This window comes from Macaca mulatta, chromosome 3 (assembly GCF_049350105.2).
Source record: "Macaca mulatta isolate MMU2019108-1 chromosome 3, T2T-MMU8v2.0, whole genome shotgun sequence".
Classification (NCBI taxonomy): Eukaryota; Metazoa; Chordata; class Mammalia; order Primates; family Cercopithecidae; genus Macaca; species Macaca mulatta.
This window is the reverse complement of record NC_133408.1, coordinates 141,784,238-141,811,682: the sequence shown is the minus strand read 5'-3', so window position 1 is coordinate 141,811,682 and position 27,445 is coordinate 141,784,238. Positions and strand designations below refer to the sequence as shown.

Below are 27,445 nucleotides of genomic sequence, written 5' to 3'. Positions count from 1 at the left end.
CCACTGCACTCCAGGCTGGGACACAAGTGTGAAGCTCTGTCTCCAAAAAAAAGAACTTTTTTTTTTTTTTTTTTTTTTTTTTAAGGGACAGGGTCTCTCTGTGTTGCCCAGGCTGGTCTTGAATTTCTGGGCTCAAGCTGTCCTCCCACCTTGGCCTCCCAAAGTGCTAGGATTACAGGCATGAGCCTCTGTGCCGGCCCATAATTATTTCTAATTTTCTCCTTTTTTTCTCTTGATTAACTATAACATAACATTGAGATAACATATATCAAGTGAGGTAGAACAGCACTTGAACAGTTTTAATGGAGGGAGACCTTTGGAAACATTTTTTAAATGTGTTTATGTGAATACATATTATGTTACATATTCAGTGTTTTACTTTGAAATGTTTTTTTTCTTGTGTCTACTAATATACTGTGAGTGATTCTAAATCTTTAAAAAAGTATATATCTGAACATAATTATCAGTTCTTTCGGGAAGGAGATTTAGGTTACCAACTTGATTATACAAATGATACATAATACATGAATCCCTTTCTTTTTCTTTTCTTTTTTTTTTTTTTTGAGAGTCTCGCTCTGTCATCCAGGCAGGAGTACAGTGTTACGATCTCGGTTCACTGCAACCCCTGCCTCCTGGGTTCAAGTGATTCTCCTGCCTTAGCCTCTGAGTAGCTGGGATTACAGATGTGCATCACCACGCCCAGCTAATTTTTGTATTTTTAGTAGAGATGGGTTTTCACCATGTTGGCCAGGCTGGTCTCGAACTCCCGACTTCAGATGATCCACCCGCCTTGGCCTCCCAAAGTGCTGGGATTACAGGCATGGGCCACTGTGCCTGGCCATGAATCCCTTTCTATTGTAGAAGTTTCAGATAATTTAGGAAGTAAATAAAATAAAACCCAGAAGTTTCTTGTCTTTCTTCGCTAGGGATAAGCCCCCCATTTTTTTTTTTTTTTTTTTTTTTGAGACGGAGTTTCGCTCTTGTGGCCCAAGCTGGAGTGCAGTGACGCAATCTCGGCTCACTGCAACCTCCGCCTCCTGGGTCCAATTGATTCTCCTGTCCCAGCCTCCCGAGTAGCTGGGATTATAGGTGCGCACCACCACGCCTGGCTAATTTTTTGTATTTTTAGTATAAACGGAGTTTCACCATCTTGGCCAGGCTGTTCTCAGACTCCCGACCTCCGGTGATCCACCCACCTTCGCCTCCCAGAGTGCTGGGATTACAGGTGTGAGCCACTGCGCCCGGCCATGAATCCCTTTCTGTTGTAGAAGTTTCAAATAATTTAGGAAGTAAATGAAATAAAAACTAGAAGTTCCTTTTCTTTCTTCCCTAGGGATAAGCCCCCCAGCTTTTTTTTTTTTTTTTTTTTTTGAGATGGAGTTTCACTCTTGTGGCCCAAGTTGGAGTGTAGTGATGCAATCTCGGCTCACTGCAACCTCTGCCACCTGGGTCCAATTGATTCTCCTGCTTCAGCCTCCCGAGTAGCTGGGATTATAGGCATGCACCACCATGCATGGCTAAGTTTTTTTTGTATTTTTAGTATAAACGGAGTTTCACCATTTTGGCCAGGCTGGTCTTGAACTCCTGATCTCAGGTGATCCACCTGCCTCGGCCTCCCAAAGTGCTGGGATTACAGGCGTGAGCCATCATGCCCGGCCAGGGGTGAGCCCTTTTAAGTGTTTGTTCTTTCACATCTTTTTCTGTGCATTTACACATGTACGTATATAAACACACACACTCACAGAAGAGATTATACAATTTACTAATGTTATGTTATGTTATGTTATGTTATGTTATGTTATGAAATGGAGTTTTGCCCTTGTTGCCCAGGCTGGAGTGCAATGGCGCGATCTTGGCTTACTGCAACCTCTGCCTCCTGAGTTCAAGCGATTCTCCTGCCTCAGCCTCCCAAGTAGCTGGGATTACAGGCATACACCACCATCCTCGGCTTATTTTATATTTTTAGTGGAGACAGGGTTTCTCCATGTTGGTCAGGTTGGTCACGAACTCCCGACCTCAGGTGATCCACCTGCCTTAGCCTCCCAAAGTGCTGGGATTACAGGCATGAGCCACTGTGCCTGGCCAAGATTATGTAGTTTATTTTTAAAAACCTAAATATACTATCTATATGCCTTTTTCTGTAAACCTCCTTTTTTTTTTTAGTTAACTGTGTCTTAGAGTGCTTCTGTTATATATTGTTAAATTTATACACACATACATATACATGTGTATCTCTGTATTTCTAGTTAAGTTTTGCCTTTATAAGTTTTTTAGTAAGCATTTCATTTCAGAGTAGTTTTAGATTTACAGAAAAGTTGCAAAGGTAGTACAGAATTCCCATACACCATTATTAACATCTTACATTTATTTAGCACATTTATCATAGTTAATGAAACAGTAGTGATGCATTATTATTAACTAAAGTCCATACTTTATTCAGAATTTCCTTAGTATTTTGTCTTGTATCCTTTTTCTGTTCAAGGATCCCATCTAGGATACTGTATTACATTTAATCATCATGTCTCCTTAGACTCCTTTTGGCTGAGACAGTATCTCAGACTTCCATCGCTTTTGATGACCTTGATTGTTTGAGGTGTACCAGTTAGGTATTTTGTGGAACGTCTCCCAACTGGGATTTGTCTGATGTTGTTCTCGTGATTAGATTGGAGTTTAGGGTTTTGGGGAGGAAGACAATAACTGTAAATTTTAAAGATAAAATTTAATTTAAAAATAGTGAAAAATTTATAGTAAGAAGTGTCCCTAGGTTTCTCTATTCGTGGTCCTCAGCTAGTTTAGTTTCTCATCTGCTTTTTTTTTTTTTTTTTTTTTTGAGACAGAGTCTCGCTCTGTCACCCAGGCTGGAGTGCAGTGGCCGATCTAGGCTCACCGCAACTTCCGCCTCTCGGGTTCAAGCGATTCTCTTGCCTCAGCTTCTAGGCGCATGCCACCACGCCCAGCTAATTTTTTCATTTGTTTGTTTTCTTTGAGACAGTCTCGCTCTTGTTGCCCAGGTTGGAGTGCAGTAGTGCGATCTCGTCTCACTGCATCCTCCGCATTCCTGGGTTCAAGTGATTCTCCCGCCTTGGCCTCCCAAAATGCTGGGATTACAGGCGTGAGCCACTGCGCCTGGGCTAATTTTTGTATTTGTAATACAGATGAGGTTTCACCATGTTGGCCAGGATGGTCTCAATCTCTTGACTTCTTGATCCACCCGCCTCGGCCTCCCAAAGTGGTGGGATTACAGGCGTGAGCTGCCGTGCCTGGCCATCATCTTTTTTTTTTTTTTTTTTGAGACGGAGTTTCACTCTTGTTGCCCAGGCTGGAGTGCAGGGGCGCTCTCTCGGCTTACTGCAACCTCCGCCTCCTGGGTTCAAGCGATTCTTCTGCCTCAGCCTCCTGAGTAGCTGGGATTACAGACATGTGCCACCACGTCCAGCTAGTTTTATATTTTTAGTAGAGACAGGGTTTCTCCATATTGGTGAGGCTGCTGTCGAACTCCAGACCTCAGGTGATCTGTCGTGCCTCAGCCTCCCGAAGTGCTGGGATTACAGGCGTGAGCCATCACACTCAGTCCCCTGTCTGCTTTTAATTCCAAATTTCTGAATAAAATGCTCATACTACTTTAGTTAGACATATAGTACATTCTTGTTATGTTAGATAAGAATTACCACTTTATTTATTTATTTTTATTTTTAGTATTATTTTTCAAGACAGACTTGCTTTGTCACCCAGGTTAGAGTGCAGTGGCTCAGTTAGTAGCAGCGATTACAGGCCTGTGCCACCATGCTAAGTAAATTAAAAAACAGATTTTTTTTTTTTTCTGTAGAGACAAGGCCTCACTTTTTTCCCAGACTGGTCTTGCCCTTCTGGCATCAAGTAAACCTCCTGCCTCAGCCTCCCCGAGTGTTTGGATTACAGGTGTAAGCTACTGAGCCTGGCCAGAATGACCACTTTTATAACCTAGCTTCTTTCCTTTTTAATAATTCCACATACCTTAGTTAAAACAATAATCAGTGCTTATAATGACTCTGCAAATGCTGTTTAATGCAGATCAGGGAGAGATCCTTTTTATATGGCTTTCTTCATTTTTGTGTAGTTAAAAAGTGCCTCTCTTTTTCATTTACTTATGTATCCGTTGCTTCCTTTTCTACTCTATTCTCTGTGTTCTGTGATAAGAGATAATTTGCCAGGTCCCCCTTTGTTTCTGGAGGTCTTGTTTTTAAGTGCTCCATTCTTGTACTTCAGCCTGAACTAGTTATCTGCTGAGCTATCTGCACAGTGTTTATTTTAATACATTCTCATCTGTTCTTTTATGCTGGGTCCCCCAATCTCACATCGTCTTCCTTTGTTTACTACTCCTTAATTTACTTGAGCACACCCTCAAATAACTTCCTGTGACAGCATGCATGTGTGGTAATTTTTAAAAAATTTTTGCTTGTCTGAATATGCCTTCCTGCATACTTGATTGATAGTTTGGCAGATTATAAAATTGTAGATTAAAAATTATTTTCACTTGCCAATTTTGAAGGCATTGCTGCATTACTTTCTAGCATCTGTGTGCTGTTACTGTTTAAGAGTTCATTTCCATAGTTACCTGATCTTTTATGTGATCTGTGTATTTTTTCCTTTCCTCTAGAAGATTTTAGGATCTTTTATTTATCCCAGTATACTGAAATTTCATAATTGTGTGTATAGTGTGTGTGTGAGGAGGGGACCACGGTGGTGGATTCCATTCTTTGTACTCATCCTTTATGAAAACTTTCGTTTGGGAGACTGATCTTTTTTGGGAAGATTTATTGTATTATTTATTTGATATTTTTCTGCCCTATAAAATTCTGAACTACTCCCCCCGCCCCCCTGCCGAAATTTCAGTTAATTTGATATTGGATCTCCTGAATAGATCCTTTTAGGTCACCTTATTTTGCTGTTTTCTACTTTTTTTGCCTTTTGTTCAGGTTTTTGGGAGATTATCTCGCCTTTATATTCTAACATTTTAATTAAGTTTTTCAGTTTTGCTATTATATTTTTAATTTTCCATATCTCCTTTCTAAATTTAATTCAGTTTAAGCGTTTTAGGAAAGTACAGTCAGCTTGTTTTTAGGTACGTCCTTTGCCTTACCTGGGATGCCTGAGTCTTGAAGCCTATTTAGTTTCTTCAAAAATGGAAGTTCAGTGTTTTCCTTAAGGGATGAGAGTGAAATAATCTCAACTATTTGGTGTGGGAGGACTGGGAAGTTTAACTCTTCTTTTTATAAACTTTGAGTCAGTTTTCCTTAAGATAGCTATATGTGTGTTTGCGTGTGTGTGTGTGTATATATATGTGCAAACATATATGCATACATGTAATATGTGCATTTATGTGTATATACATGTATTCACACACACGTATATATGATAGTCTTGGGATCCTTTTATAGATTTTGACTGTTACTTTAAACATTAATGACTTCATAATTTTTCATTGTATGAGTATACCCAACTTTAATCAGTTCTTCATAATTAAAATTTAAGTTACTGGCCAGGTGTGATGGCTCACATCTGTAATTCCAGCACTTTGGGACACGGAGGTGGACAGAGTTCGAGACCAGTCAGGGCAACATGGTGAAACCCCGTCTCTACAAAAAATATAAAAAACTAGCCTGGTATGGTGGCATGTGCCTGTGCTTCCAGCTACTTGGGAAACTGAGGTGGGAGGATCACTTGAGTTGGGCAAGTCAAGACTGCACCGAGCCATATTTGTGCCACTGTACTCCAGCCTGGGTGACAGAGTGAGACCCTGTCTCAAAAACAAAATTTTTTTTTAAAAGTTATTTTCAGTTACTATTGTAAATAATGGGGAATGAGGACCCTCGTATAGCTAGCTGGTACAGTTGGCCGTCTTCATCTGTGGGTTCTGCATCTGTGTATTCAACCAACCATAGATCAAAAGTATTTGGAAGAAAGCAATGAAAAATAACAATACAACAATAAAAATGATATAAATTAAACAATGCAGTCTAACAATTATTTACATCGTATTTACATTATATTAGGTTTTATAAGTAATCTAGAGATGATTTAAAGTGTGTGGGAGAATGTGCATAGGTTGTATATGCAAATACTATGTAATTTTATATAAGTGACTTGAGCATCCACAAATTTCGGTGCGTGGATTTAGGTATTTATGGGGGTGTCCTGGAACTAATCCCCCATGGATGATGGGCAACTGTATTTGTGCAGGTTTGCCTCTTTTTTATTAAATTCTAGCAGCGGAATTATGGAATCAAAGGGCTGATCTGTTTTAATGTTTGTTCTACATATTGTTAAATTGCCCTCCAATAAGACTGTCTTTACACTCATTGTGTAGAAGTACTTATTTCACTTTACCTTTGCCAGCATTCGTTATTCTTTTTTTTTTTTTTTGAGACGGAGTCTCGCTCTGTCGCCCAGGCTGGAGTGCAGTGGCCTGATCTCAGCTCACTGCAAGCTCCGCCTCCCGGGTTCACGCCATTCTCCTGCCTCAGCCTCCCGAGTAGCTGGGACTACAGGCGCCCGCCACCTCGCCCAGCTAGTTTTTTGTAGTTTTAGTAGAGACGGGGTTTCACTGTGTTCACCAGGATGGTCTCGATCTCCTGACCTCGTGATCCACCCATCTCGGCCTCCCAAAGTGCTGGGATTACAGGCTTGAGCCACCGCGCCCGGCCTTTTTTTTTTAAAATAGTCAATTTGATAGGTGAAAAGTGGTTTCCTACTGCTCTGATTTGTATCTCTTTGAATACTACTGGTAAGGTTGAAATTTTTTCCATGTTTTTTTTTTTAACATTAGCATTCTTTGAAACTTGCTGTTTTATGTCCTTTGTTCCTTTATTTTTCAATTTTTAAAATTTTAAAAGTTTTTTTGGTATTGTAAAAGCTTTTTTTTTTGTTTAAACAAAGCTCTACAGATGGTGAAGATGTGGAGAAAGGAACCCTTGTACACTATTAGGAATGTAAATTAGTACAGCTCCTATGGAAAACAATATAGCGATTCCTCAGAAAATTAAAAATAGAATACCGTGTGATTCAGCAATCCTACTGCTGAGTATATACTCAAAAGAAAGGAAATTACTATGCTCCCATGTTCATTACAGCATTATTCACAATAGCCAATATATGGAGTCAAGCTAAGTTTCTGTCAAGAGATGCATGGATAAATGAAATGTTGATATATATACACTGTGGATATATTATTCAGCCTTAAGAAAGAAGGAAATCCACCAAGCAGGAACCCACATCCAGGAACAGAGCGCTTTGCTCTTCCCTCAGACTGAATGGAGACCAGAAATCAGATGTTTATGCCCAAGAAAAGTAGGATTTCATTCAGCACTTCTCCCGGATTGTCAGGGTGCTGACTGAGAATGAGATGGGGCACCCAGAGATAGGAGTGCTATTGCCCGACTCGAGGAGGTCCTGGAGTACAGTGCCATTGGAGGCAAGTATCACCACGGTTTAATGGTGCTGGTAGCATTCCAGGAGCTGGTGGAGCCAGGGAAACAGGATGCTGATAGTCTTGAGTGGGCGCTGACTGTGAGCTGGTGTGTGGAACTACTGCAAGCACTCTTCCTGGTGTCAGATGACATCATGGATTCATCCTCACTCACCTGCCAGGGGCAGATCAGCTGGTATCAGAAGCCAGGCATAGATTTGGATGCCATCAATGATGCTGTGCTTCTGGAAGCATGTATCTACCGCCTGCTGTGTCTACCACAATTTCAGTTAGGAGAAATAAGTTCAATAGAGATACATGCTTTGTTGCCTCGAGCAGCCCTGTTACCTGAACCTGATCAAGCTCTTCCTGCAGAGTTTCTGTCAGACTGAGATTGGGCAGACTCTGGACCTTATCACAGCCCCCCCGCCCCGCCAGGGCAGGGTGGATCTTGGCAGATTCACTAAAAAGAGGTACAAATCTATTGTCAAGTACAATTGATTCCTGTAGCTGCAGTCATGTATATGGTGGGCATTGATGGCAAGAAGGAACACACCAATGCCAGGAAGATCCTGCTGGAGATGGGAGAGTTCTTTCAGATTCGAGATGATTACCTTGACCTCTTTGGGGACCCCAGTGTGACTGGCAGAGTTGACACTGACATCCAGGACAACAAGTGCAGCTGGCTGATGGTTCAGTGTCTGCAACAGGCCACTCCAGAACAGTTACCAGATCCTGAAGGAGAATTACGGGAGAAGGAGGCCAAGAAGGTGGACCTGGTGAAGGCACTCTATGAGGAGCTGGATCTACCAGCTGTGTTCTTGAAGTCTGAGGAAGACAGACCCACCTTATGGGTCTCGTGGCAGTACACGGTGCCCCTAACCCCAGCTATCTTCCAGGGACTAACACACAAAATCTGTGAGCGGAAGAAGTGGCCTATAGACTGCAAGGGCAGGGAGAGGAGGCTCTCAGTAAATTATTGTGTAACCTTAAAAAACAAAAACAAAAAGACAAAAACAAGGAAATCCTGTCATTTCATTTGCAACAACATGGATGAATCTGGAGGATATTGTACAAAATGAAATAGACCAGACACAGAAAGACAAATGCCTTATGATCTCATTTATATGTGAGGTATAAATGAGTCAAACTCATAGAAAAAGTGTAAAATGGTGGTTACCGGATGCTGGGGGATTGGGGAGACGTTCAAAGGATACACAATTTCAGTTAGGAGAAATAAGTTCAAGAGATCTATTGTATATCATGGTGACTACAGTTAATACATTATAGATGTGAAAATTGCTAAGTAGATTTTAAGTGTTCTCACCACACACAAAAAGATAAGTGTGCAAAAATTTTCTCCTATTCTGTAGGTTGCCTGTTCACTCTGATGGTGGTTTCTTTTGCTGTGCAGAAGCTCTTTAGTTTAATTAGATCCCTTTTGTCAGTTTTGGCTTTTGTTGCCATTGCTTTTGGTGTTTTCGACATGAAGCCCATGCCTAGGGTTTTTATGGTTGTAGGTCTAACGTTTAAGTCTTTAATCCATCTTGAATTAATTTTTTTGTTTTTCGAGACGGAGTCTCGCTCTGTCGCCCAGGCTGGAGTGCAGTGGCGCCATCTCCCCTCACTGCAAGCTTCACCTCCTGGGTTCACGCCATTCTCCTGCCTCAGCCTCCTGAGTAGCTGGGACTACAGGCGCCCGCCACCACGCCCGATTAATTTTTTGTATTTTTAGTAGAGATGGGGTTTCACCATGTTGATCAGGATGGTCTCTATCTCCTGGCCTCGTGATCTGCCCGTCTCGGCCTCCCAAAGTGCTGGGATTACAGGTGTGAGCCACTGCCCTGGCTTGAATTAATTTTTATATAAGGCATAAGGAAGGGATCCAGTTTCAGCTTTCTACATATGGCTAGCCAGTTTTCCCAGCACCATTTGTTAAATAGGGAATCCTTTCCCCATTGCTTGTTTTTGTCAGGTTTGTCAAAGATCAGATAGTTGTAGATGTGTGGTATTATTTCTGAGGCCTCTGTTGTGTTCCTTTGGTCTACATCTCTGTTTTGGCACCAGTACCATGCTGTTTTGGTTACTGTATGCTTTGTAGTATGGTTTGAAGTCAGGTAGTGTGATGCCTCCAGCTTTGTTCCTTTGGCTTAGGATTGACTTGGCAATGCGAGCTGTTTTTTGGTTCCAAATGAACTTTAAAGTAGTTTTTTCCAATTCTGTGAAGAAAGTCATTGGTAGCTTGATGGAGATGGCATTGAATCTATAAATTACCTTGGGCAGTATGGCCATTTTCACGATATTGATTCTTCCCCTCCATGAGCATGGAATGTTCTTCCATTTGTTTGTATCCTCTTTTATTTCACTGAGCAGTGGTTTGTAGTTCTCCTTGAAGAGGTCCTTCACATCCCTTGTAAGTTGGATTCCTAGGTATTTTATTGTTTGAAGCAATTGTGAATGGGAGTTCACTCATGATTTGGCTCTCTGTCTGTTATTGGTGTATAAGAATGTTTATGATTTTTGCATGCTGATTTTGTATCCTGAGACTTTGCTGAAGTTACTTATCAGCTTAAGGAGATTTTGGGCTGAGACAATGGGGTTTTCTAGATATACAATCTTGTCATCTGCAAACAGGGACAATTTGACTTCCTCTTTTCCTAATTGAATACCCTTTATTTCTTTCTCTTGCCTGATTGCCCTGGCCAGAACTTCCAACACTGTTGAATAGGAGTGGTGAGAGAGGGCATCTCTGTCTTGTGCCAGTTTTCAAAGGGAATGCTTCCAGTTTTTGCCCATTCAGTATGATATTGGCTGTGGGTCTGTCATAAATAGCTCTTATTATTTTGAGTTACGTCCCATCAATACCTAATTTAACAAAGGGCTAATATCCAGAATCTACAAAGAACTCAAATTTACAAGAAAGAAACAACCCCATCAACAAGTGGGCAAAGGATATGAACAGACATTTCTCAAAAGAAGGCATTTATGCAGCCAACAGACACATGAAAAAAATGTTCATCATCACTGGCCATCGGAGAAATGCAAATCAAAACCACAATGAGATACCATCTCACACCAGTTAGAATGGCGATCATTAAAAAGTCAGGAAACAACAGGTGCCAGAGAGGATGTGGAGAAATAGGAATACTTTTACACTGTTGGTGGGACTGTAAACTAGTTCAACCATTGTGAAAGACACTGTGGCGATTCCTCAGGGATCTAGAACTAGAAATACCGTTTGGCCCAGCCATCCCATTACTGGGTATATACCCAAAGGATTATAAATCATGCTGTTGCAAAGACACATGCACACGTATGTTTATTGCGGCACTATTCACAATAACAAAGACTTGGAACCAACCCAAATGTCCAACAGTGATAGTCTGGATTTAGAAAATGTGGCACATATACACCATGGAATACTATGCAGCCATAAAAATGGATGAGTTCATGTCCTTTGTAGGGACATGGATGAAACTGGAAACCATCATTCTCAGCAAAGTATCGCAAGAACAAAAAACCAAGCACTGCATGTTCTCACTCATAGGTGGGAATTGAACAATGAGAACACTTCACAGGAAGGGGAACATCACACACTGGGGCCTGTTGTGGGGTGGGGGGAGGGGGGAGAGGGGAGGGATAGCATTAGGAGATATACCTAATGTAAATGATGAGTTAATGAGTGCAGCACACCAGCATGGCACATGTATACGTATGTAACAAACCTGCACGTTGTGCACATGTACCCTAGAACTTACAATAAAAAAAATAAAAAAGATAAGTATGTGAAGTAATGCATATATTTGTTGAATAGCTTGATTTAACCATTTTACAATGCATTCATACATCAAAACACCATGTACACCATAAATATATACAATTTGTATTTGTCCGTTTAAAAAGAAAAAAGCTCTGCTTAAGAAGGAAATTAACCCATTGTCTTTTGGGGAAAATTGTTTGTCCTATACTTACACTCAGAAAAATTGTGGATCCTTAATGTTAGGGATAGTTTCATTCAGTCATAGAACTTACTGTAAAAAATGACTAGGCCAGTTAGATAAGGGGACTAAATTTGAGAAACTATTCCCGGAAGACTTTAAGGACTAAGAATTTCCTTCTGTGGTGTAGCATGGCAAAGGAAAAGAAGGAAGGATTAATGAAGATGAACCAAGAGCACCTTATGAAAGAGAAAGTCATTGATTTACTGTAGAAAATAATGCAGTAATTTCTCACTTTATCACAGAAACTGTTTCATGCATAAAACAAGCATTTATTGAAAGAAAGCCTTCTCTACTCATGGAGTTTACGTGGATGGGGGGGGGAGGAGGATGGTAAGACAGATGTTTGTAACCAGAATACAGTGTGAAATTTCCTGTAATACATATAGATAACCCAATTACTATACAGTATAGTACTAATGGACCTTGTTTAGTTTCTTAGCACAGAAAAAATAAGAATTGTCCTTTAGGTGATTGCCAAAAGTTAGAACTGTTACCTCTCTTTCCTGTAGTGACAAATGACATCTGAGAATTAAGAGATAGAATAAAATGAAATGAGACTCAACAAAAAAATTTTCATTTTGAATAATTAAAAATTTTTTTTTCTATTTTTGAGGTCATCAGTGTGAGAATGATGAGAGTTAAAAATTTTTGTCATAATTAAGGTATATTTTAGGAAGCTAGGAAGTATGTAGTACATTTTAAAAAGTCATGAGAATAATTAAAAAATGACAGTCTTCTGTTATCTGGTAGATAATTCTGAAGATTCCAGGTAAATGGATTGTTGACATATTTATTCTAGTTTTTGTTTTAGAGATAGAGTCTTGCTCTGTCACCCAGGCAGAAGTGCCTTGACACTGTCATAGTTCATTGCAGCCCCCTGAGTAGCTAGAACTACAGGTGTGTACCACCGTGCCTGGGTAATTTTTTTTTTTTAAAGGTTTTTGTAGAGACAGTATCTTGCTTTGTTTCTCAGGCTTATTTTTTGATATTTACTTTAGAGACAGGGTCTTACTCTTGTCACCCAGTCTGGAATGTAATGGCATGGCTATAGCTCACTGCAGCCTCGAATTCCTAGGGTCAAGTGATCCTCCCATTGGGTTTATTTTTACTTTTTTAGAGATTGGGTCTTACTCTGTCAGCCAAGCTAGAGTTGCAGTGCGGGGTTCATAGCTCGCTTCATTCTTGAACTCGTGGACTCAGGGGATCCACCTGGGTAGTTTGGTGTGTAGGCATGTGCCATCATGCCCAACTAGTTAAAAAAGAAAAAAAACCAACTTTTTTTTTTTTGTTAAGAGATGCCAGACGTCTTTATGTTGCCCAGGCTGTTCTCAAACTCCTGGCCTCAAGTGATTCTCATACGTCAGCCTCCTGAGTAGCTGGGATTACATGTGTGTGAGCCTGGCTCTTGTAACTGTATTTTGTACCTATTAATCATCCTCTCTTCATCCTTCCCTTCCTTCTGCCATTCCTAGCCTCTAGTAACCGCTTATCGACTCTCTACCTTCATTAGATCCACTTTTTAAGTTCTTACATATGGGTGAGAACATGCAGAATTTCTGTGCCTGCTTTATTTCATTTAACATAGTGACCTCCAGTTCCATCCACATTGCTGCCAGTGATGAGATTTCCTTCTCTTTTTAGGCTGAATAATATTCCATTGTGTATATGTACCACATTTTTTTATCCATTCATTCATTGATGAAACCTTAGGTTGATTCTCTGTCTTGGCTATTGTAAATAGTATAGTAAACATGGAAGCGCAGGTATTTCTTTGATAACACTGATTTCCTTTCTTTTGGGTAGGTTCTCAGCAGTAGGATTGCTGGATCATATGGTAGTTCTATTTTTAGTTTTTTGAGGAACCTTCATACTAGTTTCCATATTGGTTGAACTAGTTTGCATTTCCACCAACAGTGTACAAGTGTTCTCCTTTTTCTGCATCCTTGCCAGCATGTTTTTTATGTGTGTGTTTTTGGTAAAAGCCATTCTAACTTGGGTGAGACTATATCTCATGGTTTTAATTTGCATTTTCCTGATGATTAGTGATGTTGATTCTTTTTTCATGTACCTGTTGGCCATTTGTATGTTTTTTGAAAAATGCCTATCTAGATCATTTGCTGCCCCCCCCGCCCCATTTTTTTTTTGAGATAGGGTCTCTGTCACCCAGGCTGGAGTGCAGTGATGTGGTCATGGCTCACTGCAGCTCCAACTTCCCAGGCTCATGTGGTCCCCCTACCTCAGCCTCTCAGGTAACTGAGACTACAGGTACACGCCACCATGCCTGGCTAATTTTTTCTTTTCTTTTTTCTTTTTTTTTGAGTTGGAGTTTCACCATGTCAGTCAGGCTGGAGTGCAGTGGTGCCATCTCGGCTCACTGTAACCTATGCCTCTGGGGCTCGGGTGGTCCTCCCACCTCAGCCTACCGAGTGGCTGGGACTACAGGCATGTACCACCTGGCCTGGCTGATTTTTCTATTTTTTGTAGCGATGGGGAGTCTCGCTACGTTGCTGGGCTGGTCTCAAACTTCTGGGCTCAAGCGTTCCACTCGTCTTGGCCTCCCAACAATTTATGTCTTTTTTTTTTTTTTTTGAGACGGAGTCTCGCTCTGTCGCCCAGGCTGGAGTGCAGTGGCCGGATCTCAGCTCACTGCAAGCTCCGCCTCCCGGGTTTACGCCATTCTCCTGCCTCAGCCTCCCGAGTAGCTGGGACTACAGGCGCCCGCCACCTCGCCCGGCTAGTTTTTAGTATTTTTTAGTAGAGACGGGGTTTCACCATGTTAGCCAGGATGGTCTCAATCTCCTGACCTCGCGATCCGCCTGTCTCGGTCTCCCAAAGTGCTGGGATTACAGGCTTGAGCCACCGCGCCCGGCCAATTTATGTCTTTTAATTGGATAGTTTAGTCTATTTTTATTCAATATTTTTATCAATAGATAAGGACTTCTGGTTGTTTTCCTCTCTTCTTTCTTCCTGTTTTCCTTTTGTGTTTAAGTGATTTTTCTCTAGTAGTATGTTTTAATTCATTGCCTTTTTTTAGGGTATCTATGGTAGGTTTTTGCTTTGTGGTTACTGTGGGGCTTGCAAAAATATCTTCTAGAAATAACAAGGTTTTTTTGTTTTTGTTTTTTTGAAATGGAGTTTTGCTCTTGTTACCCAGACTGGAGTGCAATGGTGTGATCTTGGCTCACCACAACTTCTGCCTCCTGGGTTCTAAGTGATTCTCCTGCCTCAGCCTCCTGAGTATCTGGGATTACAGGCATTTGCCACCACGCCCAGCTAATTTTGTATTTTTAGTAGAGACGTGGTTTCTCCGTGTTGGTTAGGCTGGTCTGGAACTCCTGATCTCAGGTGGTCTGCCTGCCTAGGCCTCCCAGAGTGCTAGGATTACAGGCGTGAGCCACTGTGCCCGACCACAAGTTATTTTAAACAGATGTCAACTAACTTTGATCAGAAAGAAACCAAGGAAAAACTTAAACAAACAAACAAAACCTCTTTAAGTCAATTTCCATCACATTTTGACTTTTCTTCTCTTAATGTCAATCTTTTCATATTTCCCATCTCTTAACAGGTTGCCATGGTTATTTCTGATAGATTTATCTTTTTTTTTTTTTTTTTTTTTTTTTTGAGATGGAGTCTCACCCACTCTGTTGCCCGGGCTGGAGTGCAGTGGTGCGATCTCTGCTCTGCAACCTTGGTCTCCTGGGTTCAAGCGATTCTCCTGCCTCAGCCTCCCAAGTAGCTGGGATTACAGGCACGCGTCACTGTGCCTGGCTAGTTTTTGTATTTTTAGTAAAAATGGGGTTTCACCTTGTTGGCCAGGATGGTCTGGAACTCCTCATCTCAAGCAGTCTGCCCATTTCGACCTTCCCAAGTGTGGGATTACAGGCGTAAGCTACTGCATGTGCCCTGCCCATTTACCTATTATACTTGATGCCAAAAATATGAGTGGATTATACACCACAGTTACAGTGTTAGGGTATTCTGAATTTGTGTACTTTTACCCATGAGTTTTGTACCTTCAGTTTTCTTTTGTATGTTAGCACCCCTTTGTTTCAGATTGAAGAGCTTCTGAATATGTTGTCCTACTTCCTCCATGTATAGTTGTTGAGAGGTTTATTGTCAGGCTAATCGGAGCTCTTTATATGATACTTGCTTCTTTTCACTTACTGCTTTGTAAAATCTTATCTTTGTCCTTTTTCTCTGATAATTTGACATGCCTTGGGGTAGTCTTATTTTGGTGGAATATGTTTGGTGATCTCTGACCTTCCTGTGTCTGGACACGTATCTTTCTCCAGGTTTGGAAGGTTTTCTGGGATTATGTTTTATTTATTTTTTTTCAGAAAAAATTTAACAGGTTTCTTTATAATTATAAAGTTGAACTGCTGAAACTCGTTCACTGAAACATTTTGACTTGCATTAATGCTTTACATCCCTGCATTTATATTAAAAATTCACACACAAATGAACATGGAAAAACTGCCATTACCTGATTTCGGTCACCTGTTTTTCCATTCACAATCACATACTTAGGCACCTTTTGACCCCATGGTGGGGAAAAAAATCTAACATTCAGAACTACCAGTAATGGGAAGAAGATAATTTTTTTCTTTTGGGAGAATGAAATGTTTGCCATCATACTGGATTCTTGAGCATATTCCCCACCAATATGGTTTGGCTCTGTATCCCCACACAAATCTCATCTTGAATTGTAATCCACACCTGTTGAGGGAGGGACCTGGTGGGAGGTGATTGGATCATGGCAGCAGTTTTCCCCCATGCTGTTCTTGTGATAGTGAGTGAGTTCTCATGAGATCTGCTGGTTTAAAAGTGTCTGGCAGTTCCCCCCTCACTCTGTCTCTCTTACCATCTTGTGAAGAAAGTGCTTGCTTCTCCAGCACTATCGTGCTGCCACGATAGTGGGTTTCCTGAGGCCTTTCAAGCCATGCAGAACTGTGAGTCAATTAAACTTTTTTTCTATCTCAGGTAGTTCTTTGTAGCAGTGTGAAAAGGGATAATACATCCACGTATTAGTGGTGTGCTAGCTGGATGTCTTTTGGCATAATTGGATTTTTTTTTCTTTCTTTTGAGATGGAGTTTTGCTCTTGTTGCCCACGCTGCAGTGCGGTGGCGTGATTGCAGCTCACTGTAACCTCCACCTTCCAGGTTCAAGCGATTCTCCTGCCTCAGCCTCCTGAGTAGCTGGGATTACAGGCACGTGCCACTACGCCTGGCTAATTTTTTGTATTTTTAGAGAAACGGGGTTTCACCATGTTCACCAGGCTGGTCTCGAACTCCTGACCTCAGATGATCTGCCCGCCTTGGCCTCCCAAAGTGCTGGGATTACAGGCGTGAGCCACCGCGCCTGTCCCTTTTGGCATAATTGTTACATGTTTTGCATGGATAGCACACAGGTAGGTGTCTTCAAAAAAGGCCAACCAGTTAAGCCTCACTTGCCTCCTGCAAAGCACCAATAACTGTGCTCTGGAAGCGCAGATCTGTTTTAAAGCCCTGAGCAATCTGTTGCACTAGTCGCCGGAAGGGAAGTTTGTGAATCAGTTGTTCGGTGGACTTCTGGTAACGTGTAATTTCACGTAATACCAGGCCTGTGATGATGATGTGTCTTTACCCTTCCAGTAGAGGGCACACTCTTGTGAGCGACCTCCTGGCTGCTTTACCACACTGGTCGATTTGCGGGCAGTCAGCTTTGTAGGAACTATGGTATAGAGGCCTCCTTACTTACCCACCTTCTCCTTAGGCTGGAGCTCAGTGAGCTAGAGGTGGTGCCGGCCTTAGAGAGAGACAGTGGTGTGGCGGTGGCTGCAAACACAATTGAAAAGGATTATTTTTTAAAACAAGTTTACTGCCCCTTCTTTCTCCACTCTTTGAAACTACTCTTATGTTTGTTTTGAGGTTATTCGCTATATCTTGTCATGCTTTGCTCCTTTTTATTCTTTTTTCTCTTCTGTGTATTTTCAAATAATTAGTCTTTAAGTTCACTGATTCTTTCTTCTGCTTTATTCTTTCTACTGTTGAGAGCCTGTAGTGCATTTTTCATTGCAGCAAATGCATTTCCCAGTTCCAGGATTTCTTTTTTTTTCATTATTTCAATATCTTTGTTAAATTTCTCTGGTAAATTCCTAAATTGCTTATCTATGTTATCTTGGAGTTGTCTGAGTTTCCTTGAAACTGCTATTTTGAAGTTTTGATCTGAGAGCTCACATGTCGCCGTTTTATTAGGGTTGGTCACTGGCTCCTTGCTTTGGGGAGGTGATGGCTGCCTGTTTGCTGTTGTGTCTTGTGGTCTTATGTCTGTGGCTTTGCATTGAAGGATTATTTATGTATTCTGGTCTTCAGTGTCTGGCGTCTGGCTTGTTTTGGTCCTTACAGAGTTTATTTGCTTAGTGGTTTTGTGCGGTTGCCTGTCGAATCCCCTTAATTCCATATTGCTGCCTCCTTTTCAGCACTAGATGTCGCAGTAAGCCCAAGTTCGCCTATTTGGGGCAAATGTTCAGAGTACTGCCTATCCCCAATGACGGGGTGGAGGCGCGGCTGGCGGGGGGCGGGAGTTGATCCTACAAAGGATACTCCCGCCGTGTGGGAGGGCTGGCTGCAGGTTCATGCCCAGAAGACCCATGGAGCTTGCCTCCTGTGGTGTGGTGCTGCTCAACAGCCACCCTGATTTGGCCTAATTTTTTGGCTGAGATAAACTGCAGAGTTTCCTGGACTGTCTCCAGCTGCCATCAGGGCTTTTTCTCCCTACAGGCACTTGCAATGCTTCTTGTGGATTAAGGCAGGAATGGTTTTCCTGCAGGAGAACCCAAGATGGTAAAGAAGCTGGCTGTCTGCCTCATTCTTACGTTTTCTAATGTAAAACTTTGAGTCTTGGGGGATTTTTCCATGGGGTGCCTTGCAGGTCTGGGGAGGGGAATCACAGAAGTTGGTTTCTCTTACCATCTATTTGGAGTTTTAAATTTCCCTGTGGCCCTGGGGATCATCTGCACCTCAGGTTTGAGTTCTGGGATATTGCTAGCGATAGTCTTGATCCTGGATATTTGCTTTTGGTTTTCTTTGGGGAAGAGTGAAGCCAGATGGCTTCTGCTCTGCCATTTTGATAGTGCCACTTATTTTTTTTTTTTAGCATATTGAAAATATTCTGCTGGCTTGTGGCTGTTGAGAAGTCAGTAGGCCTTTGCTGTTTTAAATGTGGTCTGCTTTTTCCTTTCACTTCTTTTATAGTCTTCTCTCTGTCTGCAGCTTCCATTGTGGTGTTTTTGTGTGTGGAATGCTTTTTATTCATTCCATGTAAGAGTTACTAGCTTTCTTTAATCTGATTTTCTGCCCTAATTTTGAGGTATGTATGGCTGCAGTTGGAAGGAGGTGGTAAACAGGGATTTCTTCAAGGTTTCTGGGGACCCTATAGCTGCAAGGTCAGAACAGAAGTGAAGGCAGTGTCCACTACTGACACCTTGGGAGCCCTCATGACTTTAATAATAATAGAGACTAGTGAATTTTATTGAAACCAGATGAGATTATTTTGTTGCTAATAACTGATGTTCCAAAGTGGTAGTTACAATAAGAATCAACTGGCATTTGTTGACTGTAAGATTCTTAGTGCAGTATTATTATTCATCTTTATTTCCTAAATCCATACATGCTTAATAGAAGTGTATTGGGTGAATGAGATACATATTACACTGAAGCGTATATGGCTTATACTGCTAAATCGTAAGTTCACCGTATTTCTGAAGATCCCATTTATGTTTTGTTTAAAATTATTTTAGGCTGGGCACAGTGGCTCACTGCTATAATCTCAGCACTTTGGGAGTCTGAGGTAGGTGGAGAGCTTGAGCACAGGAGTTTGAGACCAGCCTGGGCAACACAGTGAGACCCTGTCTCTACAAAAAATTAAAAAATTAGCTGGGTGTGATGGCGTGCACCTGTTGTCCCAGCTACTTGAGGGGCTTAGGTAGGAGGATTGCTTGAGCCTGGGAAGTCAAGGCTGCAGTGAGCTGTGGTCATGCCACTGCACTCCAGCCCGTGTGACAGAGGAAGACCCTGTCTCAAAAAAACAAACAAAATTATTTTAATGAGTTTCTTTTTATATCTTAACCTTTATGTGTGGGCTAAACACATACTTTATATGTGTTTAAAAGGTATGTGTTTAGCCCATGTTCATTTTTCCACATATATAATTTCGTTTTTGTTCTGGGTTGATAGTAACTTAGTCATGTATTCCTTCTTCTTTCTTCCATTCTTAGATTCCTTTGGCCGTTTGGGTTTAAACTATATTATAGGTCTGTTTGCATCTGTTCCCCCCACTCCCCTTTGTATTTACTTATTTATGCCTTAAAAAGTTGACCTCTTGTTTAGAGCAGCTTTAGGTTCATAGCAAAATTGAGCAGAAGGTACAGACTTCTCATATACCCTCTCCCCCAACACATGCATAGCCTTCCCCATTATTTTTTATTTATTTATTTATTTATTTTGATATGGAGTCTTGCTCTGTCGCCCGGGCTGGAGTGCAGTGGCATGATCTTGGATCACTGCAAGCTCCGCCTCCCGGATTCATGCCATTCTCCTGCCTCAGCCTCCCAAGTAGCTGGGACTACAGGCACCCACCACCATGCCTGGCTAATTTTTTGTATTTTTAGTAGAGACCGGGTTTCACCGTGTTGGCCAGGGTGGTCTCGATCTCCTGACCTCGTGATCTGCCTGCCTCGGCCTTCCCCATTATTAACATCCCCTACCAGAGTGGTACATTTGTTACAACTGATGAACCTACATTAACACATCATTACCACCCAAAGTCTATCGTGTACATTAGGAGTCACTCTTGGTGGTATAAATTTTCATGGGTTTGGACAAACGTGTAATGACATGTATCCACCATAATAAAGTATGGAATATTTTAAATGTCCTAAAAATCCTCTGTGTTCTGCCTATATTCATCCCTCCTCCCCTCTATACCCTGGCAACCACTGATCTTTTTATTTAAAGTCTCCATAGTTTTGCCTTTTCCAGAATGTCATATGGTTAGAAGCATACATTATGTAACCTTTTCACACCGCTTCTTTTACTTAGTATGTATTTACATTTCCTCCATGTCTTTGCATGGCTTGATAGCTCACTTCTTTTTAGTGCTGAAGAATATTCCATTGTCTGAATGTGCTACCTGAAGGACATTATGGTTGCTCCCAAGTTTTGCCAATTATGAGTAAACCTGCTGTAAATATTGTGGTACAGATTTTTGTGTAGACATAAGTTTTCAGCTCCTTTAGATAAATACCAAAGCCTGTGATTGCTGTAACATATGATAAGAATATATTTAGTTTTGTAATAAACTGCTAAACAGCCTTCCAGAGTGGCTGTACCATTTTACATTCCCACCAGCAGCAGATGAGAGTTCCTGTTGCTCTGTATTTTTGCCAGCATTTGGTGTTGTCAATGTTCTGGATTTTGGTCATTCTAATAGGTGTGTAGTGGTATCTCGTTGTTTTTATTTGTGTTTTCCTGATGACATGAGGTGTGGCACATCTTGTCATATGCTTATTTCCTATCTGTATATCTTCTTTGGCGAGGTGTCTGTTAAGGTCTTTGGTCTTTTTTTTTTTTTTTTTTTTTTTTGAGACAGGGTCTCACTTGTTCATCCAGGCTTGAGTGCAGTGGCACGATCTTGGCTCCCTGCAACCTCTGCCTCCTGGACTCAAGTGATCCTACCACCTCACCCTCTCACCTAAACCTCCCACCTCAGCCTCCCGAGTAGCTGGGGCTACAGGCACGCATCACCGCGCCCAGTTAATTTTTGTACTTTTAGTAGAGACGGGGTTTCGTCATGTTGCCCAAGCTGGTCTTAAACTCCTGGGCTCTAGCAATCCGCCTGCCTCAGCCTTCCAAAGTGCTGGTATTACAGGCTTGAGCTACTGTGCCTGGCCTGGTCCATTTTTAATAGTTTGTTTTCTTATTATTGAGTTTTAAGAGTTATCTTTTTTTGGATAATAACCCTTTATCAGACTCATCTTTACCAAGTATTTTCTTATAGTCTGTGGCTTCTTTTTAGTCTCTTGACTGTGTCTTTTGCAGAACAGAAAATTTTAATTTTAATGAAATCCAGCTTATCAATTCTTTTTTTAATCTATTGTGCCTTTGGTGCTGAATCTAAAAACCCAGAATCCCTGGTCATCTAGATTTTCTTCTGTGTTATTTTCTAGCACATACCACCTCTCCCAGTTGTTCCAGTACTGTTTGTTGAAAAGACTTTTATCTTCATTATATCTCCATTATATAGCCTTTGCTCCTTTGTCAAAGATAAATTGCTTGTATTTAAGTGGATGTATTTCTGGACTCGCTGTTTTGTTCCATTGATCTGTTTGTGTATTCTTTCGCCCGTAAGACATTGTCATGATTCCTCTTTTTATTTTTAAATAAAATGTGTAACCCTTATATTTAGTTTGACTTTTCAAACAGATAGTTTCTTGCTTTTATGGTGGCAGAGTTCTTACTTTTATTCTGAGAATTATGATGATAAGGTCAGTTACGAATGTTTCCCAAGTCTGAGATTAGACTGTGAAGGATAAAACCATACAAATTCTTGGTCACAGAAAGAAATGAATAAAAACTGAATAAGAATTCTAGTCTTGTTAGGAGTAATGTATTGTAGTAAACAGTGATGCCAGGGCACTGTTTTCCATCATAATCACTTCTGTATGTAAAGATCTACAAGTGGCTTTTTCTTTTTCATTTTTTTTGAAATGGAGTCTCACCCTGTTGCCCAGGCTGGAGTGCAGTGGCACCATCTTGGCTCACTGCAACCTCTGCCACCTGGGTTCCAGCGATTCTCCTGCCTCAGCCTCCCAAGTAGCTGGGATTAAAGGCACCCGCCACCATGCCCAGCTAATTTTTTATATTTTTAGTAGAGATGGGGTAATTAAATAATTAAATAATTAATTATAATAATTTAGTAGAGATGGGGTAATTAAATAATTTTAAATAATGGCTTTTAATAATTTGGGTTATCTTTCAGTTTCTTTTTGGAATGTATGTATATTTCTAAAGTTTAAAAATAATTGAGTCATAGTGTACAATAGTTTCCCTAGAAGCTACAATTTCGCTAGAAGCTAGTACAATTTCCCTAGAAGCTAGTTTGATTTCATTCTGAAAAATATTTATGTCTTGTGATTGTGGTAGGCTTATATTGTGAATGTATGCTATTGAAAGTTTACAGTTAGTTGTTGGCTAGGTGTGGTGTCTCACGCTTGTAATCCCAGCGTTTTGGGATGCCGAGGCATGCAGATCACTTGAGGTTAGGAGTTTGAGACCAGCCTGGCCAACATGGCGAAACCGCCTCTCCACTAAAAATACAAAAATTAGCCAAGCACGGTGGTGTGCGCCTGCAATCCCAGTTACTTGGTGCCTGAGGCAGGAGAATTGCTTGAACCTGGGAGGTGGAGGTTGCAGTAAGCTCAGATCGTGCCACTGCAGTCCAGCCTAGGCTGCAGAGCAAGACTTTGTCTCAAAAAAATAAAAAAAAAGTTCATAGTTATTTTAACCTGTATGATTACAAGTCAGGATTGTGAGTACCTTTAGGGGTGTTATGTAAAGACTGGAAGGGAACACAGAAGGATTCTGTGTTGCTGTTTCACAAGTATCTCCATTTTATTACATTAATATTATACTTTAATAAAGTTTAATAGTTATTAAAATACTACTTCTAAGTTGATAAGATTAACATAAATGATTAGAAAAAGAAATGTGGAGACATTTTAGGTGACTTTTTTCAGTTGTAATTTTAAGTGATATATAAATAGTTCATCTTGTTAAAAGTTTACTTAGGAAATATTATCTAATATAATGTGTCTAAGCTCCAGATACTTGGGGTAACTTTTTTTTTCCCCCCGATATAGAGTCTCACTCTGCCACCCAGGCTGGAGTGCAGTGGCGCGATCTTGGCTCACTGCAACCTCCGCCTCCCTGGTTCAAGCGATTCTCCTGCTTCAGGCTCCTAAGTAGCTGGAATTATAGGCATGCACCACCACACATGGCTAATTTTTATATTTTTAGTAGAGACGGGGTTTTGTCACGTTGGGCAGTCTTGTCTTGAACTCCTGACCTCGGGTGATCCGCCCACCTTGGCTTCCCAAAGTGCTGGGATTATAGACGTGAGCCACTGTACCTGACCTGGAGTAACATTTTATAGCTAGACAGCAGCCTATGACAGGATTTCAAGGACTTTAACATCAGAAAGTAAGAGTAACAAACCAATCAGAAGTGTGGAAACACTTTAATCTATTCCAGAAGTTAAGTTATATGTGGACAGATAGGGAGTTTATCTAGTTTATTCACCCCTGTATCCCTAACCTTTTTCTTATACTCAGACTACGTATTTGTCAAGTCAGTGAATTCCTGTTTGCTGTACTCTCATATGCTTGGAGTGTTATCAATTAAAAAAAAAAAAAAAAGTTGTCAGTTTTATAGGTGAAAATAATGTCTTAATTTGTATATTAATGAGTGAAGTTTAAAAATGTTTATTAATCACATGGATTTAATTTTTTGAAAATTTATTTAAGTAGTGTAGACCTGTGCTATTCAGTGTGGTAGCCACTAGTTTTATGTGACTCTTCAGCACTTAAAGTGGAACTAGTTTCAAATTGAGATGTGTCATAAATGTAAAATATACGTTAGATTTTGAAATCTTAAGAAAAAATGTAAAATATCTCATAATTTAAAAATATCAGTTCGGTGTTGAAATTATAATGTTTTGGACCTGTTGGGTTAAGCAAAATACATTATTAAAATTAATAAAATTGTTTTTTGATTCAGATTTAGATTACTGTCTAGATCAGGACAGTGCTTATATAGACAGTAATGTAATCATTACATGATTAGGACTTGGGTTATGGTAGTATTTATAGAAAGGAAAGTAAGGAGTGATTTTTTTTTTTTTTTTTTTTTTTTTTTTTTTTTTGAGACGGAGTCTCGCTCTGTTGCCCGGGCTGGAGTTCAGTGGCTGGATCTCAGCTCACTGCAAGCTCCGCCTCCCGGGTTTACGCTATTCTCCTGCCTCAGCCTCCTAAGTAACTGGGACTACAGGCGCCCACCACCTCGCCCGGCTAGTTTTTTGTATTTTTTAGTAGAGACGGGGTTTCACTGGGTTAGCCAGGATGGTCTCGATCTCCTGACCTCGTGATCCGCCCGTCTCGGCCTCCCAAAGTGCTGGGATTACAGGCTTGAGCCACCGCGCCTGGCCGTAAGGAGTGATTTTTAAGGGATTATGCAGTATGTATATATACTCTATAATCTCTACTATGTTCTGGGATATTTCACATCTTGTGTACTTCCATCATGGTTTTGTAATCAATAATAAGATTTTTGAGGGCAAAGCTTTATATCCTTCTCTATATTTTGCCTTTTGCTGGGTGCAAAGGAAGTCATTTGAACAAAGAAGAATTTAATAGGATATCAAATATTTTGTTTGAAGTTTTAGAGTGCAAATGAATGATCCCTAGAGTTATTATGCCCTTTATTTAAATATCACAGTATCACCACATAGTCAGATTGAGTCATACTGTTTTTAAAAGGAGCCAAGGGTAAGGGAACCAACATCTAGTCTTATATGTGCTCGGCTCTACATAGTCATTTTACATCTTTTTTCATTTAATCCTTATATTAACCATATGAGGAAGGTATCAGCTACCATTTTACAGATTAGGAAACTGAGATCAAGTAATTTTTCTCTTATGTTGCTAATCCATAGATGCTCAATTTCAACACTAGCACTTTTCCACTGTAGCTTTTGCTTCAGCTAAAGTTAGTTAAGTGATATGAAATAAATTTAATATTTTGGTTGACATGAAGTAGGTGAAGAATACTTAGAATAAAATGTATAATGATAAATTTTGACAATATGTGTTTCATATTCAGTAAAAAAAGGAAATTTAGAAATATTCTCCAAAACCTGAGAGGAAAAAGAAAACACATATTTGTTCCTCATTCTGATTTTGTGTATTGTAAATCCAGAAATTTACCTATAGTTTGTGCAGATAAATAAAATTGTAATTTTTTCATTTTAAATATTTCTTCCGTTTTGTCTTCCAGATAAAATCAAGGACAAAATTAAAGAGAGAGACAAAGAAAAAGAGAGAGAGAAAAAGAAACATAAAGTAATGAATGAGATCAAGAAAGAGAATGGAGAAGTAAAGATTTTGCTGAAAAGTAAGTTTTATTCAATGATTTTAGTTCTACTTTATTTTGCTGTTCAGTATCTCTGTTGGCTAAGTGAACAAAATAAGAAATGTTACTTGGTGCTGAATTTTGTGGAGAATAAACAATGATGAGGAAATGAAAAGTAAATGTAACAATAGAGAGTTCTAATCTGTATGGTAACATGTCTTATAGTATATTTATTTAGTGAGCCATTAAAAAGTTGTAAAGGTTAAGCTTCATTAAACTTAATTTCTTAAATTATTTTAAAATAAGTTAATCCTATGTTTGCATTACTAGTCTTACTTATATTTAGATAATCTAAAAGGAAGAAATCAACAAAAATTGCTGAAGCAAGTTTTAGTATGATAGGGATGGTGAAGGAAGTGATCTTAAAAATAATTGACTGTAATCACCATACCATAGTCTAGGATTTAGAGGGAACATTTTACTCTGAGCTAAATCAGAAGCAGTATGTTTCTTATATGTTTAAGAACATCCTTGTTTTATTCTTTTTTTTCTCTGTTATAGTTGCATTCATTTGCTATTTATATATGAGGGTAGGGTGGAGAGAAGAATTTGGGGGGTAGGTGGTTGGGTAATAAGTATACTACAATTCCTGTCAATAAGGCTGAACTTGTAAAGAGAGAATTTATGGTAGAATAGACGTAAGGGTAGTCTTAAATTCACTCAGATGTCAAGGTAAGAATCAGTGGCATTTGGTTGCTAGACAACTAGCGAATTCACTATCTAGCAAATTCACTAGTGCTATCATGTTGGTAGTTGATGATCAGAACATGTTGACCTTAATTAACTTCATATTTAATTTAATTGTTCATAAGGCTTTATATTTGCTTAGAGGGGAAAAGACCACAGCACTGCATATGTAGCAAAACAACTGGTAGTTTATATTATTTAAGATAAAGAGTATTAGATTCTGTATTTTCATTGCATTCTTTGTCATGTTTTCAGATATTCGTTGTCTATTATCAACATATCAGAACTTTGTTTTCTATGATATTCTTTCAACCTTGAGGAAATATGTCAGAGCTTAAGTTGATGGCTACTTAGTTAATGCTCATGGTCCTTTGTTCTGTTTCTTTTGCCAGTGTATTCTATCTGTTTTGTCTAATTAGATTGTAAGCCTTTGAGGCAGGAATGGAATATAACCACACTAGTTCTGTATAGCAGCCAGTGATGAATGCTTGAAAAGTCTACTTAAGGCTGGGTGCTCATGCCTGTAATCCCAGCACTTTGGGAGGCCAAGGTGGGTGGATCACTTGAGGTCAGGAGTTCCAGACCAGCCTGGCTGACATGGTGAAATCCCGTCTCTACTAAAAATAAAAAATTAGTGGGGCATGGTGGTGGGCATCTGTAATCCCAGCTACTTGGGAGGCTGAGGCATGAGAATCACTTGAACCCAGGAGACAGAGGTTGCAGTGAGCTTAGATCACACCACTGTACTCTAGCCTGGGTGATAGCGCGAGATACAGTCTCAAAAAAAAAAAAAAAAAAAAACGAAAAGGAAAAGTCAAGTTTACTTAACTTCACCCTTGATTTAGTCCAATAGCTATTTTTTCTGATTTAATCAGATAGTAGTTTTCTTATTCATTTGAAAATATCATGCTGTAAATTCTGTTACTTGAGAAGGAATCTGTTTTAGAAATACTTTATAAAAGCCTCATATGTTCTTGATTGAATACTGGATTCCTAACATAATGTGAATTATGTGAATCTAGAGATTACACATGGAAATAAAATTTAAAACAGCCTAAAAATTGAGATTTTTTAAAAAAAAGAAATATAC

The 27,445-nt window shown here is 40.0% G+C and overlaps 1 protein-coding gene and 1 pseudogene across 2 annotated transcripts in view; both read left to right on the top strand.

Annotated features, from left to right (window-relative positions):
* Positions 1-27,445, top strand: part of RSBN1L (round spermatid basic protein 1 like) — a 95,623-nt gene that overhangs the window by 26,860 nt on the left and 41,318 nt on the right. Inside the window, 1 exon segment of the mRNA NM_001257886.1 lies at positions 25,534-25,650. Coding sequence (NP_001244815.1) covers positions 25,534-25,650 — 117 coding nt within the window.
* LOC144340113 (farnesyl pyrophosphate synthase pseudogene) lies at positions 6,191-11,216 on the top strand (annotated as a pseudogene). Its single transcript, XR_013415835.1, has 3 exons — positions 6,191-6,219; positions 7,285-7,712; positions 7,759-11,216. The product of XR_013415835.1 is annotated as a farnesyl pyrophosphate synthase pseudogene (transcript).